We start from the raw sequence: 17297 nt of genomic DNA on the forward strand, positions 1-17297 counted from the left end.
ACCCCGCCACCAACAGGCTTGAGTGACTTTAGAGTTGATGAAAGGTGTTGGATTGACAGCCCTGGGCTACATCCATGCTAGAGAACTGAGCCATTGATAGTTTAACTGGTGATATTGCACTTAGAATAAGTTGGCTGAAATTGGCAACAAGGGGCCAGTAGCCTCGATGAGTGCTGGTGAAGGTGCATTGCAAAGTCTCAATACAATTGTGAATGATTATGGTGAACTTCAGAGGATGCTCAGAGCCACCCCTGATTTTAAGACCTATTTAAATTGTACATTTAATAATAACAAAGTCTCCCTTAACTCATGTGTCCAGAGTTTCTGTTGCTTGAAAACGTGGTGTCAAAGTATCAATATCCCTGCATTCTGGACTTAAAGATGGGAACCAGGCAGCATGGAGATGATGCATCAGAAGAGAAGAAAGCACGCCACATACAGAAGTGTGAACAGAGCACTTCTGGATCTCTTGGAGTTCGCATCTGCGGAATGCAGGTAGGGCGGCCTTTTGACCCCTTCAGTATTTCTGTTATTCAAAACAAGCACAAGGAATTACCACTTAATAAACCCTAAGGGCTAGATTCTCAGCTGGTATAAACTGCCATAGCTTCAGTCTTCATCTCAATTGAGCTACCCCGTTTACACCAGCTAAGGATCTGGCCCTAGACACATACATTGTCCTGATTCTCTGCCCACGCTGTTCAGTGTTAGTCAGGACTGGAACCTGGAAGAAAGAAGAACATAAACTTTCCATGCTCATTCATTTCTAGGATCTGGCTAGTCAGTGCAAATACCAGACACCTTTTCTGTGCTAAATATTACATCTCTTCATGATGAAATTGTCACCCCCTTCCTGCTAGATACTGAAAGCATAAATTTGTTTCACTTATGCCTCTGAGAAGATTTAGAACATTGCTCTGCTGTGTCTGCGGGATAATTATTATGATTAAAACACATATATAGCACTGTAAATAGCTAGCGTCAAGTAGGTTCCTCTCCAGTCTTCAGTGTTCTGATACTGAACTGATTATGCTTTAAATTACATATGGTATGTAAACTAATTCTGTATCCACTCCCAGATCTTGATCGTGTAAATATTCCTGTCTAGATTTCCTTACGGTTCTTTATTTCTGTGCTTTGGAAAATAAGACTGTAGTACAGCTGAGGGTGGGTACAGCACCTTTATTAAAGCCTTGTCTACAATAGTTGTTTATTCCAGTTTCAGACACTGGTTTTGCTGCAAACCCTTAATGTAGATGGGAGTAAATTGCTATAAATCACTATTTCCCCCCCATGTTTCTTATACCAGTTTCAAGCAGGGGTAAATTGTACCAGTGCAAACTGCGGCTTACAGCCTGTCTACACTAGGGGTTTGTACCAGTGCACCTATCCTGCTGGCTGGCTAGCAGTAGCTTAAACCTCCCATGTAGACAAGGTTTTAGATTCAGTTAGTGGCCTGCTGCATAAATTGCCATATGCTGTTGAGACTGGAGAGGAACTAAGCATCTCTTGTACCAGCTTGATTGCAGACCCTTTCATTTTAGATTAACTCTAGACTACGTGCTTTTCCTTCTGTCGAACTAGCTGGATTACTTACATGCAGGATGTTTCGAAGATGCAATAATTTGAGAGAGACACAATCTGGATTATTGTTCTTTTTATTCAAGGTTTACCAAGCAGATACTGGCCAATTTCTCTGCAAAGACAAGTATTATGGAAGGAAACTATCGCCCGATGGCTTCAGACAAGCCCTCTACCAGTTCCTTCACAATGGTAACCGCCTCAGAACAGATCTCTTGGAACCCATTCTGTTACAGCTAAAGGCTTTGCTTTCAGTCATCAAAACCCAGAGCTCCTATCGATTCTACTCCAGCTCCCTTCTCATCATCTATGATGGACAGGAACCCAAGAAGAATAAAGAAACTTTAGACAACCATCCTCAGGGGTGTTTTCAGAACGTAAATTGCACCATGCCGCATGGGACTGGTCACCCCAAAGTTGACATCCGCATGATAGATTTTGCTCACACCACTTATAAAGGTTCAAAGTATAATCACACCATCTACGACGGGCCAGACCACGGCTATATTTTCGGTCTGGAAAATCTTGTCAAAATTCTTGAGAATACTAGAGAAGGAGAATGACAAATGCTGTGACATGGCATGGACTTTGTGGTGATAGATATCCCAGGAAGGGACTGCCTATGCATTGGGCCAACTGCATGGAGCCCCTCATGGCTTTTGAACATCCTGTGTACTTTTTGGAATGAGAGCATTGGGGACTTCCTAGGAAAGCGCAGAAGATGCTACATGCCATTACCGAAGCGAACTGTAAAAGCAAAGGATTGAAAAGAATCCACCGTGTTTGTGATCTCACTGAAGATTTATTTTCCTTTCTTCTTTTACTGCTGCCCTTGATTTGTTTACGAGCGAGAGGAAAGCATTACTTGAAAGAATCTTAAAATTAACATAGGGCCTGCTCACCTCCATATGCACCTGCAAAGCCAAGAAGACTAAGCAAAGACCGTGAGTTGAGAGACTATTAAGAGGTGTTGGCAGGTCTTAACAAGTTGCCGCATTACTTTCAACCCAAGCTCAACATGATGAGCCAAGGACATTCAATGACACAAACAGAAGAAAACTGCACTTTCTGATCTTCACGCTCCAAACACCTGGCATTTTTAAGACTGTGATAATGTATGAAGCCCTCAATACAGTGAGAGAGAGAGAGTGTGTGTGTGTGTGTGTGTGTGTGTGTGTATATATATATATATATATATATATATATATATATACACGGTATACGTGGTGCTATATAAGAGGTGCTATGTTTAAGAGGTCCTTGTTGTAAGGAATTTATAGTCCCAAGGCATGAGTAAGGATGCTACAAAGCGCAAACAGAATCATACAAGTACTTAATATCCCCTGGAAGAATAAGGGGACAGACTAAGGAGTTTTATGAAAGAGGGGATGGAAAGGAGCCAGATATATCAGAAAGTGCTGAGTCTGTCCGATACTTATGTCAAGAGTGCCGATTAGGTCAGATACTGGTCATGAAAGGATTCTCATCAGGACCTGCTAGCATGGAAGAGAATTTGTGACATAAGGCTTGCCTGTGCATGAAAGTTATTCCAGAATAAAGTACGATGTGAATAAAAAGCGGACTTGCTCTTCCAAAATAGCTCCGTGTGTGGGTGCTTGTATTCTGGAATAAGAGTGCCTTTTTCTGGCTTAGCTTAATCCACTTGCAAAGTGCATTACTCCAGAATAAGAGTGTCCACACATGTAGTTATTCCAAAATAGTTATTCCAGAATAACTCCATGTTTGGACAGGCCCTGAGTCAGGAACTGGACATTTAGGGTCATCTTTTGTGGGTGCTGTGTGTGTGTTTGTACATGTGCGTGCGTGTGTGTTTGGAGGACACAAAATTGGGAAAATTTAACAAAATGTTTACAATATTTGTGGGCAGATAAGAATACGGAACAACCAATTCCTTCCTGTGCAATGCGGGAAACCTGTAGAATGTCCTTAAGTCAAGAACAGAGATACAAAATCCAATTACTGGGGAGCTGAAGTGTAAATAAAATTGTCCAGATCACTGTTGCTTATTGTTGTGCGCCTCTTTTCCTCCCTTCCTGGGCCGCCTGGAGTTGTGTTGTGTTTAGCACCGATCGCTTTAAAAGAACCATTATTTTCACAGGTTTAAATGTTCCCGCAAGGGAAACCGGTTCACATGTACTTTATTGCATGCAGCTGGTGAATACCCACAAATTATGGCTGGCAAATTCAATCGTCTGGCCGACTTGCATGTTTTACTTAGGCAGGGTGAAATCAAGTTCTTTACTGGAAGTTGTTTACAACACTGCATGTTCCTAGCATACAATCTCAGATGACCACAAAGAGCCACAGTAGCCCCACTTGAGCAGTCAAGATGCCAAACCACCAATAGCTCTGGCCCAAATTGTACATATGTGATTCTCGCAGCACTTTGGAATGGATCACTTGATGATTATCTGTTCTGTTCATTCACTCTGGAGCACCTGGCGTTGGCCATTGTTGGAAGACAGGATACTGGGCTTGATGGACCATTGGTCTGACCCAGTCTGGCTGTTCTTACGTTCACTTTCTGGCTTTGCCCAGACATTGCCCTTTTCTAAGATGCACATGTAGCTCTTTTCTGGGCATCCTCATTCTGTCAATCTTGACATACAACCCTCCACAAAGGAAAATATTCCCTCATTACTTATTGTTTATCTAGATAGATCAATGCACCCTTGTGCTGGTCTTCAAGAATGCTGTAACCCTGCAGCTGTAGTAAAGAGTGTGAGGAGGCAAACTCAGGCCTAACTCCTGTCCTGGCTGCCACAGAAGGGAATCAGGAAGGGCTGAGGGTGAGGGGTTGGGTTGTGGTGTTTGATTGCTCCTCTGAAAAGGAGGAGTGTGCATCCTAGCCAGAGCTTCCTGATGGATATAAACTATAGCCCTGCTGCTCTGTAGGTGTACAAGAAGGGTGGAGGCCATAAGCAGCACAGCTGCAGACTGTGAAGCATAGGGACTGCTTCCTCCAGGAGCCCCCTAAATGCAAGACACTGCAGAGAAGGCAGGGCCATGTCCTTGCTTTCCAATGCATTAGGGCATGGGTCGGCAACCTTTCAGAAGTGGTGTGCTGAGTCTTCATTTATTCACTCTAGTTTAAGGTTTAGCGTGCCAGTAATACATTTTAACTTTTTTAGAAGGTCTCTTTCTATAACTAAACTATTGTTGTATGTAAAGTAAATATGTTTTTTAAAATGTTTAAGAAGTTTCATTTAAAATTAAATTAAAATGCAGAGCCCCCCCCCGGACCGGTGACCAGGACCCGGGCAGTGTGAGTGCCACTGAAAATCCGCTCGCATGCCGCCTTCGGCACGCGTGCCATAGGTTGCCTGCCTCTGCATTAGGGGCTCCTGCCTGTGTGCAGCTGAAGGCAGTGTCTAAATGCTGTGAATAAAACTCCAGTAGGAGGTGGAACAGGCCAAGATAGTTTGGTTAAATGCTGTGAAAGCCCCTGTGTTAGCTATTTCTCTAAGCAGGAGACAGGCTCCACTGTTACTTGCAAAGGGGAAAGAGGTTCCTTGCATGCCCTTTTCCTCTCTGTGCAGTAGCACAGGGCAGGATTTAGCCCTCCATCAGGCCTCAGGTATGCCTCTGATTGAGAGTACAACCTTGTTAGCTGGGAGTGGAGGTGGAGAAATGGATAAGCCTTTCTAGGCTTTAAAATGGCCAGAAAGCAAGCACGACAGTAGCTATTCTGTGTGGCGCAGTCGGTAGCCTGGCCTGGACATGTTTGCAGCACAGCAGAAGCCAGATCTCTTTGTCAGCTGCACAAAGCCTTGTATGCGGCAGAGTAGGCAGCAGGCTAATAAATGAAGGGGCAAAGCAACATCGTTCAGCAGCAGCCTTTCAAAACACACTGTTCTTATAGCCACGTTAGTCCCAGGATATGAGGAAGACAAAGTGAGTGAGGTAACGTTTTATTGAATCAACTTCTGTTGGTGGACAGGACAGGAAGGCATAAGCTTTCGAGCTACACAAAGTGAAGATTTCTGTATAGCTTGAAATCACTTACCTTCCACCACCAGAAGCTGGTCCACTAAAAGATATGACCTCACCTACTACCTTGTCTCTCTCAAATGACAGGTTATGAACTAGTGCATGGGTGACCCCTTTCACACAAGCCTCTGAGTGTGACCCCCTCTTATAAATTAAAACACATTGTTTTATATTTAACTCTATAATAAATGCTGGAGGAGACGCAGGGTTTGGGGGTGGAGGCTGCCGGCTCATGAGCTCCCACGTAATAATCTTGTGACCCCCAAAGGGTCACAACCCCCCGTTTGAGAACCCCTGTATAGACCAATGGATGATAGGCATCAGAGTGTATTACAGGGGGATCCTGACTCCCTTCTGCTCTTTAACAATTCCAGGGATGTTTTCCACAAGAAAGGGCTTCTCCAGGCTTGGTGATCTGGTCAAAGTGCTGTGGAGTTAATTGGAGCCTGGCTGCCCCAGTTCTCTCTGCAGACAATATCCCTGAGGTGCTCGTGCTGCTTCCAGGCAGGAGCATGCACCGGGCACTGAGCCATTCCCCATCCCCGTTCCCTCTTAGCTCTGCCCCTATCGAGCACGTTGGCTGCAGGCAGGTCAGGAGCATGCACCAGGCTCTGCCCCCTCCAGCCCCACCGTCCCCTCTGGGAGCGCGCTGCTCCCAGCCACAGGGAGATCAGGCTCTAGCCCCTTCGGCGCATGCGTATCCGCCTCCTGCTGCCCCCAACTCCAGTCCGTAGCACATGGCTTCGCTGGACCATGCTGCGCATGCGCCATCTGGCGAGCCGAACGGCCGCTCTGATTCCGCATGCGGGTGAAACGGTCCCTCTCGCCTTCCGTACTTTTGAATAATTCGAGCGCTTATTCTCATGTTCGGAGTCATGTGACCTGTTAATCGTCTCTGGGCGGGTGCGCGTGGGCCCCAGTCCCAAGATGGCGGCCACCCGCTACCGGCGGTTTCTGAAGCTCTGCGAGGAGTGGCCGGTGGAGGAGACCAAGCGGGGCCGGGACCTGGGCGCCTTCCTGCGGCAGCGGGTGGCCCAGGCCTTCCGGGAGGGGGAGAGCACCCAGGTGAGCGCCGCGGGGCGGGAGCGGCCGCGCCCCCAGCTGGGCCGGAGTGGGGTGGGGGGCGGACCCGCGGATCCCGGGAATGCGGGTGGGCGGGAGACAGCCACGGCCCGCGCCTCACCCCCCCCCCCAGTCCCTGACAGACCCCGCCCCCAGCCACAGCCCCTGCCGCCCCCACAGCCACCCCCGGCTTGTCCCCCCTCACATCTCTGCTCACAACCACTGCCTCGCAGCTCCCCTGCCTCCCCGGCCCCTCACAGCCCCCCGATCCCCCCGTCACCCCCTGACACCTGTACCCCGTACACACCCCTTCAGCCACCTCTACCTGCAGTCACTGCCCCCCGATCCCTCCCGTCACCCCCTGACACCTGTACCCCGTACACACCCCTTCAGCCACCTCTACCTGCAGTCACTGCCCCCCGAGCCTTCCCGTCACCCCCTGACACCTGTACCCCGTACACACCCCTTCAGCCGCGTCTACCTGCAGTCACTGCCCCCCGATCCCCCCGTCACCCCCTGACACCTGTACCCCGTACACACCCCTTCAGCCGCCTCTACCTGCAGTCACTGCCCCCGATCCCTCCCGCCACCCCCTGACACCCGGACCCCGTACACCCCCCTTCAGCCACCTCTACCTGCAGTCACTGCCCCCCGCGCCCCCCCGATCCCCCCCGACACCTGTACCCCGTACACACCCCTTCAGCTACCTCTATCTGCAGTCACTGCCCCCCGTCACCCCCTTACACCTGTACCCCGTACACACCCCTTCAGCCACCTCTACCTGCAGTCACTGCCCCCCGATCCCCCCGTCACCCCCTTACACCTGTACCCCGTACACACCCCTTCAGCCACCTCTACCTGCAGTCACTGCCCCCTGATCCCTCCCGTCACCCCCTTACACCTGTACCCCGTACACACCCCTTCAGCCACCTCTACCTGCAGTCACTGCCCCCCGATACCCCCCGACACCCCTTACACCTGTACCCCGTACACACCCCTTCAGCCACCTCTACCTGCAGTCACTGCCCCCCGATCCCCCCGTCACCCCCTGACACCTGTACCCCGTACACACCCCTTCAGCCACCTCTACCTGCAGTCACTGCCCCCCGAGCCTCCCCGTCACCCCCTGACACCTGTGCCCCGTACACACCCCTTCAGCCACCTCTACCTGCAGTCACTGCCCCTCCCGCCCCCCCGATCCCCCCCGACACCTGTACCCCGTACACACCCCTTCAGCTACCTCTATCTGCAGTCACTGCCCCCTGATCCCTCCCGTCACCCCCTTACACCTGTACCCTGTACACACCCCTTCAGCCACCTCTACCTGCAGTCACTGCCCCCCGATCCCCCCGTCACCCCCTGACACCTGTACCACGTACACACCCCTTCAGCCACCTCTACCTGCAGTCACTGCCCCCCGATACCCCCGTCACCCCCTTACACCTGTACCCTGTACACACCCCTTCAGCCACCTCTACCTGCAGTCACTGCCCCCCGATCCCCCCGTCACCCGCTTACACCTGTACCCCGTACACACCCCTTCAGCCATCTCTACCTGCAGTCACTGCCCCCTGATCCCCCCCATCACCCCGACACCTGTACCCCGTACACACCCCTTCAGCCACCTCTACCTGCAGTCACTGCCCCCTGATCCCCCCCATCACCCCCTGACACCTGTACCCCGTACACACCCCTTCAGCCGCTTCTACCTGCAGTCACTGCCCCCCCGCCCCTCACAGCCCCCCGACCCCCGAGTCACCCCCTTACACCTGTACCCCGTACACACCCCTTCAGCCACCTCTACCTGCAGTCACTGCCTCCCCGCCCCCACAGCCCCGACCCCCAGTCACCCCTTTACACTTGTACCCCATACACACCCTTTCAGCCACCTCTTCGCTTACATTTCTACCTACAGTCACAGCATCCCCTTTCTGGTACCCCCAGTCACCCCCTTATGCCCCATAAACACCCCTTGTAGTCCTACAGCCACTTCTTCTCTTACATCTCTACCTACAGCCCCTGCCCCTGCCCCTCTACCCCACCCCAGGCCCCTTACACCTATATCCATCCCACACACACCCCTTCAGCCACCTTTTTTATTTTATTTTATTTTTGCAATGCTATTTCTACTACCCATTTAATAGCCACTGCAGCTATCATAACTCAAATACTGGTAGGGTCATTTTAGGTCTGAATACAAAATGTGCACAGTCTGGAGATCAAGTATGGTGATACTTAGTGTTGATAGTTCACTAGCTCATTTTCCTGCCTCCAACAGCAGCCGTTACCTGATGCTATGGAGAAAGAAAAATCACTTCTTAATTCTCTCAATTTGCTTATTATATTATTATGCAGGTTTTTCTGTCTGCTATTTTTATGAAGTTATGCAGATAAGACCCCATTTTCTAATTATAAAAAACATGTTATCTGCTCAGCCAGAGATATAAGTCTAAAGCACATATGATACAACTGTAATGGTTGTCTTTGTAGCGCTGAATACTATGAAAAAGTACCTAAATAACAGTAATGACTCTTAGAAGGGCTGTAGAATGTCTTGTATGAATGTATTAGGTGAATAATAAAGTATAACCAAGGCCCCTCTCCTAGTTCAGTTTCTCCTCTACCTTATGAGAAAGGACATGAAGCCCCGGGATCCGCTGCTTCTCAAGTGAGTGCCCTAATTACTGAAGTAAGGTATAGTTTGGTCTTTATCGCTTGTTGAAACTGTTTAATGAAGCCAAAGACAGAGGTAACTACAAGAAGTCTTTCTTAGTTCAGTGGTTATAGTACTGAGCTGTGGTGGTGGAGGCCCTGGTTCAAGTCCCACCTCTTCTTGCCCGGAAGGGATTTGCTACTGAGCTGTTTTGTTTTTTTAATAAAGTGGATGCAGGAGGAAAATAAAAATGAATCACTCTTGTCCTCTGCCAGGGGACTTGAAGCTGGATCCACATCCCAGGGACCCCCCCAGGTGGGTGGTTCTTAATTTAAGCCCCCTTCCTTCCTCAGGAAGACAATGGCTCCTTTGGATGAGAGGGGATTTAAACAAGCCCCCCCCGGTCACCTGGGAGAGAGGAGAACCCTCTTCAAACCCCTTCTAAGGGGGCAGAGGGAGGACTCAAACCAGGATCCCCTGCATTGTGGGTGAGAGTCCTAACCATGGGACTATAGAGTGATTCTAGCTTTTTAGTTGGCCCAATGAGTAGTTCATTAAAGTGGAACAGCCTCAATGGGCAAGGTTGAGGGAGCTCCCTGTTCAGATCCCAGCTCCTCATCAGGCAGAGGGTAGAATTGAACTAGGGTTGCTACCATCCCAGTAGCAGACCCTAACCACCATGCTAGAGTGGGCTGCTCATATTGGTGTCTTGCTTAGGCCCAGTTAATAGTGAATTTACATGGAAAAGCTTGATGAGGAAAGACTGAGGGTGTTCTCTGTTCAAAGCCCCTCTCATCAGGTAGAGAGGGAAAGTGGGTCAGAGGAAAGGGGAGGCTCTTACCACCCATGACCCAAAAATTGTACTTCAGGTGTTATGCTAGGTCTTGTTCTGGCATACCCGTTCTCAAGCCCATCTGGCTCTGCACTGGCAGTTTAGAGCACTTTTTAAAATTAAACACAAGTCCTTTGCCAGGAGGAGCGGATAGCTGTATCTCAAGAACCCTTTGACCACGACCCCAAAGTTTTACCACCAATGGTATCCAAAGCCTGCTACTAGCAGAGTTTACCTTTAAACAGAAATGTTACTGCAGCCTCTGTGGTTTCTTGTGCCTGTTGGCATTCCTTTTCTTGCTCCCAGCAGCACCCCTTTACAGAAGCACTGTGGAAGTCTAATAATGCTCAGCTTATTGGGTTTGGGACTATGTGTTGGTCAGATCATGGGAAGGCTGGTAAGATATGGCCTATGTGAACACTGCTGACTTTCCCTGCTAGCTTTGTACAAAAGAACTGATTTGAGCACAGCCCAATAACAAGAGCGGACTATCAGCTATGGTGAGTCAGTAACCTAACTGCATGCTGTTATTTATAAGCCTGCTCCCATTACCTACCGTGTGAGCAGTTTTCAAAGGTGAAACACTTAGCCTTGGTCACATATCAAAGATGATCTGACAGGCTAGGATGTCTCTGGTTGTTGATGGCTTTATAAATTTATGACCATTACTTTGAATTCATGGGATGCACAGACCTGACCTAACCAGAGAGTTAATGAGGAAACAAGGAGTAGCTGAATAAAGTACCATGTGTGTTTGAGACTTTGGCCAAGCAGTTAACATCAAAAATATGTTTTATAATTAGGCACCAGGGGTCTTATTATCTGCATAACGTCATAAAAATAGCAGACAGCAAAACTATTCACAAATCAGTCCATTCTGTAAATAATGACAAGATGGCATGTGACTACAGACTTTTGCTTTAACCAAAGGCAAAAAAAGGACAAAAATATATCACTTGGAGCTAAATCGTTCCCAAGCGTTCCATCACAGTGCTCTTTCTGAGGACATTTTGCATTAGCAATTGTATTTAGAAGTCTTCTGCCAATATTGGTCAAAATTAGCGTATGCTTTTTCAAGTTATGACCCTTTTTGTGATTTTTATCATTGGATGACCGATAATGTTTAAACACAATGTGATATAGAAAAATGGCACCATTTGCAGCACCTACATTCACCCAGGTGATGACCACCAGATATGTACCTACCATGTGATAGCAATGAAATTTTTCTTATGGACAGATTACCCTAACTCATTAATAAGACACCTTTTTAAATCTGACTGGTGGACTATTTGAGTGAAGGAGCCTTTATTGCACATTACAGTAGTGGCGGATGGGCATGAGGAGAAAACTGACCAGCTCTATTTCTTTACCATTGAATATTTGTTCACATTTGATCCAGCAAATCCTTATGAGCAGAGTTTTATCATTTTGACTAGAGGGTTGCACGCTTTGTTGTGTGCCTGTGTAGGACCAGCCGGCAGGCAGCAGGAGTGAGAACATAGTTTTAATCCTTGTACCTGTAGCAGTTTTACAGGATACTGCCATTTCTGTTCCATTGTTAAGGTGCTCCTCTTCTCATTTTGCATGTGGCCTGTTACTTACAAGGAGAAGCATTTGTTAGAAGTACAGTTTCATAATGTTTATGTTCCTTTTCAGATTGCTGACCCTGCAAACTGTGACCAAATGTATGAGAGTTTAGTCAGAATCCACACCAATTTCTATAAAAACAAGGTGAGCTTTTCAGGCCAGGGACCATGTGTCTGTACAGCACCCTGGGGCCACAAATCGGATAGGGGCTTTTGAGGGCTGCTATAATAGAATTATTAATAACAAGCTGTCTATGGGGCTGACTGGCACCTTCGCTGTGAAAAACAAAACTGAATTCATTTTGAGCAGTACAAAGCCTTTGAAAAGTTCAGTCATTTCAGAAGCAGCTCTCACCTTGTCTAAACTGATTTGTGTTTGAGCTTTGCTGGAGATGAGCCTAAAGACCACCAGGTGGCACTGTGACTCTTTCCCCTGCTAGTATTTCAACAGGAATGTTGTGCTTAGGACTTTGCTTATGCTTAGCTTATCCATCTGCTAAGCCCTGGCTTGAGGAGGGAGCAGAGAAAAGGTGCTGTTGAGTCAGTAAATTCTTTTTTTGTTTTGTTGGGGAAGTATCCACGCCTGAAAGATACGAGCTTCACTGGAGTGACAGTGGAAGAATGCAAGCTGATCCTAGCAACAGGTAACCAGGTTCTGTTTGATTAGTCTGTGATTACTCTTCCCCCACTCAGGCTTACAGGAGTAGCTTGCACTGCTGTTACCTGGTCCAAGGGATACACAGAATTTCACTCCCCAGGGCTCTTGGTGTGGCACTTCTTGCAAGCAATACCTTCCCATTAAAGAAAAAAAATACATTTATGATTTCAGTTCTCTTTATCACCTAGTTTTGGGGAGTCCCTCTGGTTGGTAGTGTTAAGTGAAAAGTACTACTACTGTGCCCATGGCTAGAAAAACTCAGGGGACCTCCATACAAATATGGAGAAGTAACAGGTAAAATGAACATGCTGGTCAAATGTTGATCAACACCTGGGTTTGCTGCACTAATAGTTTTTGTTCAAGTCATACTTAAGGTTCATGAGCAGGGCTATGGGGAAGAAACTTACTCTGTGCCTGCCACACCATATGTATTAAAAGTGCTAAAATTCACTAAGTTTGTTTCAGTCGTTCTCAGCTATCTTCTCAAAGGTTTAATTTTGCTCTTTACATCATCCCTAATAGCAGGGAGCCTTTTAGAGAAAAAGGAGTGCTGCTATGCACAAATATACTTGGCCAACGTATTTATCAGGTGCAGTTGTAGCTTTGCTCTGCTCCGGTTCCTAACTTTGACTGCAGCGTGTGGAAACTGACTTGTTGGGCATGGCAAGGACTGCCCCTGTGTTTGTTTGGATGAGAAAATAAACTTGTCTCCAGGCACTGAAATACAAACTCCTTAGACTGAAGCTTGGAGAAGTCGGACAAGGGAGTCTGTTGACCAGAAATCTCATCCGCTTTTCTGCCTTCCCTCTTCTTTCCCCATTGCAGACAGCGGGAAACAGATGGAGGAAATGAAAAAAGGTAAATGGAAAAAACTGCGAGAGAAGTTCTCTGCCAAGAATGCTGAAGAGGACTCAAAGTTATAACCTCTCTCCCCAGCTGCCCTCTGTACATATTCCTAAAGCACTGTATATTGCCATGATGAATAAAGCCATTAATTCCTCTTAGGAATAGCATTCAGAACTATGCCTGAGGCCCTCCATTTTGTTGTTCTAAAATCTGGGACTGAACTTGGCATCTTCAAAATTGGTTCAGAACAAATATACTAATTGCACAGGACAGTGTGTTTGTATGGAAAATGAGACACTATCTGAGGTGAGAGAGTCAGGGGCAGGGCAGATGTGCCTGTTTGGATATAGTGGCAACAGAAACACTGGTAGGATGATTTTAGTTATAATCTTAATATAACACAGCCCCTAAAGTCCTGTTGTGGTTTTCTTCTGACTACGTGTTCACAAATTCTTGTGTGTGTGCACTATTGCATGTGCCATTCTCCTGCACATCCTGTGGTTTAAGAATGGATGTTAATGACTGTACTTCTCAATGTTATTGATCCAAGTTAAAAATCTGATCGCTCCATCTACTGTGGCCTATTTGCAATCCTCAAAAGCTACTGCATACTTCAGTAGCAGCATCCGTGTCTGTTCCTGGGAGCCAGAGGACTGCTCCATGTCTGTGCAGTGCCCTATGGGGGTGCAGAATATCAATCTAAAACATGTACCTGCACTATGCTTGGCTCTAGGAAGAACTAATGGCCTCTTGCTGTTAGGCATTTGAACAGTTTTCCCCTGGCAAGAACTGAAGCCATTTGAAACCTGCAGTGGGATCTAGTCTAAAACTTCAGCAGACAAGCTGTGGTGTTTATGGTAGCTCTGCAATAAGAGATCTTTGTATGTCTATAGCACCCATCCCCATTCTCTGAACTGAGTTTCCTCTGGGATGGGGACCTGTATTCACACAGCACCCTGCCTAATATGGTCCTAAACAGGATCGAGGCTTCTGGATGCTACTGTATTATAAATATTATTAATGCATAAGAGCTTTCAGAGTGTTGAGAAGAGGTTCTTTGACCTCATTTCAGCTTTTACTATGACTTGATTTTGTGTTAACTTAGTTAAGGCAATTTACATATTAGTTAAGTAACAACAAAATAAAAAGTTTGTAAAACATCACATCGGAGATGAAAATAAAACACAGAATTTACCTCTTCACAGTGAACTGCTGTAAACCTGCAATTTCCCACTACTGCCCAAATAAAGTCTGTCCACAGAAGATAAAAGACTATGTCATGCTAGCAACAGCTTTGCTGTTACTCATCCTCATCAGATGCGTTGTACTATCAGTAAATCTTGTTGAGTTTACTGCACCCCAGCGATAGATGGGATTCTTAAAATGGAGGAAAATCAGCCTTGTGAGGTACAGCGAACAAGATGTCTGGCTTGCAAAGTTCCACATCTGCTATGAACTTTCCACTGACTACTTGGAATAAGTTAAATATTGCAACTCTATAATTGCTAGTAACAATCTTAATGCTATCCTCTCTGGAGTGGGGTAGCCACCAAAATGTAGTGCCTGGAGATAAAGATAATTCACGTTACAGAATAAAAAGTTATTGCAATGAGGAACTAAAGTCCCAAATAATTTACCTTCCTTTGAGGGCATTAGGATAAATTGTGGGTCCAGGTACAGTGAGGAAATCTGGTAAGTTAGTGGTTCCTGTCTGCTGCTGGGCAAAATGTTTGCAGAGATGTAATGGAGAAGGAAAAGGCTGGTGTTGAAACCTTACAGCTGTAACCTTCTAGGCTTTGGTCCAGCTTCTGAAGATGTGATCTATGTGCAGACTCCAGTGAATACAGCCTAGCTGATAACATGTATTTAGTCAGTTGGCAAAGCTGATCCTTTCTGTGTGCCTCAGTGATTCATTGTGTTCTGGGCATCCACAAAACCGATCCGCTGTCTGCGCTTCCTTTGCTCTGTCATCTAGAGTTAAAATAAGGACACAATGTAATCAGGAACACTGTTCTTGTTCTTTTTCCCCCTTTATCCACACTAAGAGGCCCATCCCTTAGGCTGGGGTCAAACATATGCCTGCCAAGGGCTTTCAACTCCCAGGGATGCTGCTAAGCAGGTGCCAAAGAAAGCCCTACTCTGGACTGCATCCTGGGGTATGGAACAGCCTCCATATGAGGAGAGATTAAAAAGACTAGGATGTTCATCTTAGAAAAGAGACGACTAAGGGAATATGATTGAGGTCTATAAAATCATGAATAATGTGGCAAAAGTATATAAGGAAGTGTTATTTAACCCTTCACATAACACAAGAACGAGGGGTCACCCACTGAAATTAACAGGCAGCAGGTTTAAAACAAACATAAGAAAGTACTTCTTCACGCAATCCACAGTCAACCTGTGGAATTCGTTACCGGAGGATGTTTTGAAGGCCAAAGGTATAACTGGGTTAAAAAATAATTAGTTCATGGAGGATAGGTCCATCATTGGCTATTAGAAACCCCATGCTTTGGGTGCCCCATAACCTCTGACTGCCAGAAGCTGGGGCTGGCTGACAGGATGGATCACTCAAAATTGCCCTGTTCTGTTCAGTCCATCCGAAGCATCTGGAACTGGCCACTGTCGGAGACAGGATACTGGGCTAGATGGAACCATTGGTCTGAGCCAGTATGGCCGTTCTTATGTTCTTTTGGGAATATGACGATGAGAGAACCAAGGCAAGAGAGTTGTGCTTTAGGATGTAGCTTTCCTGACAGAGGGGGAGTCTAGCTGTGTCCTCATGCAGCTGGCGAGAACTTAGCTGTTAAGGGAAACTCTTAGGCCAAGTGCTCCTGACCCAATGAGCTGCTAAAACCTTTTCTTTCCCCTCCCCAGCTGTGCAGATTATGGAAGTCTGCCTGAGGCTGCATCCATTGATTCTGACAGGCCATCTTTGCATGCTACCCTAGCCAGAATATGACCCTAGAAACATGTTTCAGTTACTGTGGATCCTGCTCTACTGCTTGGGATTTGTGCTCTACCATGAAGCCATCCCCATTCTGAAGCATCCCTGTTTAAACTATAATACCTGCTCTTTCAGCTCATTCAGCTGTGAAGTGAGGTGAGACACCAGCTTCATAGTGGAGTTGAGCTTGTCTTGAAGACTCCGGATCTCGTTCTGTTCCCCTTCCCCTTCGTTGCTGACCAACGACATGGCTCGCATCCGAGGGAACCAGTCCAGGTTCTTGTTCTGAAATGATGGGGGAGCTTGATTTGAGCATAAGTGGTAATTCACAAGAACAGGGTAATTGGCCCTATAAACCCTGTCTGTGCTAAGGGTCTAGTAGAAACATTTAAGAGCCTGAGCTCCCCAGTACCTTTAAGGATTCTCATTAATAGCCCATTAATTTTCCCAATTTTTTTTTTGGTAGACTTCCAGACACAAAGCAATCCCATAAGTTTGACTGTAGCACATTCAAAGGTTTTCCTATACCTTCCTGCCCTCCTCCCCCAGCCTTTGTCATTGCCTTGAGTTCACAATAACTAGGTTGCTCCCAGTTCTGCTTTTCATTAAGTCCTGGCTTCTTTGAATATCCAGTAGTTGAATATAAAATACCCAACAGATGACGCCTGATTAGCTGGGCCCAAATTGGAAATAATCATACAAGGAAGAAGTGAGAGGCATTTATAAAATTAATAAAAAAAATTCTAAGTGTTCTTTTGAAAACAAGTAAGTTTTCTCAACAAGTCATTGTTTTCAAAACAACACGTCGCCACTGTGGACACGTCACCACTGTGTGAGACCCTGTCTTAGGCAACACTGACCTTAATCATTTGTGCCACGTAACTCTCGGGCCCTGTGTAGTCAGTCTTATTCTTCACTCGCACCAGCACGATGAAGTACAAGTAGTTCCACATGTTGTGCTCATATTTAATGTGCTCTTCGAAGGACACAGTCTTATTATCAAACTTGTCCCTTTCGAGACCTGGGAGAGGCAGTGGAGAAAAAAGGAATTGAAAAAAAAAAAAAAGAAGTGTAAAAAGAAGAACAGATAATTGAATCCTATCCCAGGAGTGAATTTCAAA

The 17297-nt window shown here is 46.6% G+C and overlaps 3 protein-coding genes across 8 annotated transcripts in view; 2 read left to right on the plus strand and 1 right to left on the minus strand.

Annotated features, from left to right (window-relative positions):
• The window catches only part of IP6K3 (inositol hexakisphosphate kinase 3), a 50871-nt gene extending 48136 nt beyond the window's left edge, over positions 1-2735 (plus strand). For both annotated transcript variants that reach the window (XM_045015522.1, XM_045015521.1), the window contains exons 5-6: positions 320-495; positions 1668-2735. In XM_045015522.1, the coding sequence (XP_044871457.1) occupies positions 320-495; positions 1668-2144 (653 nt within the window). In that variant the 3' untranslated portion in view covers positions 2145-2735. The remainder of the gene's footprint in view (positions 1-319; positions 496-1667) is intronic.
• Positions 2736-6460: 3725 nt separating this feature from the next.
• LOC123368805 (ubiquinol-cytochrome-c reductase complex assembly factor 2) lies at positions 6461-13406 on the plus strand. The gene is made up of 4 exons (XM_045013911.1): positions 6461-6657; positions 11799-11873; positions 12303-12372; positions 13212-13406. Exons 1-4 carry the CDS (start codon positions 6520-6522, stop codon positions 13307-13309), a joined length of 381 nt encoding a protein of 126 aa, XP_044869846.1. The 5' UTR covers positions 6461-6519; the 3' UTR covers positions 13310-13406.
• A 132-nt stretch (positions 13407-13538) lies between these two features.
• ITPR3 (inositol 1,4,5-trisphosphate receptor type 3) overlaps positions 13539-17297 on the minus strand; it is a 109791-nt gene continuing 106032 nt past the window's right edge. For all 5 annotated transcript variants that reach the window (XM_045013909.1, XM_045013907.1, XM_045013908.1 and 2 more), the window contains 3 exons: positions 17037-17197; positions 16300-16461; positions 13539-15203 (listed from right to left, as the gene is read on the minus strand). In XM_045013909.1, the coding sequence (XP_044869844.1) occupies positions 15135-15203; positions 16300-16461; positions 17037-17197 (392 nt within the window). In that variant the 3' untranslated portion in view covers positions 13539-15134. The remainder of the gene's footprint in view (positions 15204-16299; positions 16462-17036; positions 17198-17297) is intronic.

The sequence above is a fragment of the Mauremys mutica genome, chromosome 4, assembly GCF_020497125.1.
Source record: "Mauremys mutica isolate MM-2020 ecotype Southern chromosome 4, ASM2049712v1, whole genome shotgun sequence".
NCBI classification, from domain to species: Eukaryota; Metazoa; Chordata; order Testudines; family Geoemydidae; genus Mauremys; species Mauremys mutica.

What these genes read in the sequence shown, in the direction of transcription:
- LOC123368805 (XM_045013911.1), top strand. Translation starts at nt 6,520, where the DNA reads ATGGCGGCCACCCGCTACCGGCGGTTTCTGAAGCTCTGCGAGGAGTGG. An exon ending in CCAATTTCTATAAAAACAAG is followed by an intron (nt 11,874 to 12,302) that starts GTGAGCTTTTCA and finishes TTGTTGGGGAAG; the next exon opens with TATCCACGCCTGAAAGATAC. An exon ending in CAAGCTGATCCTAGCAACAG is followed by an intron (nt 12,373 to 13,211) that starts GTAACCAGGTTC and finishes TCCCCATTGCAG; the next exon opens with ACAGCGGGAAACAGATGGAG.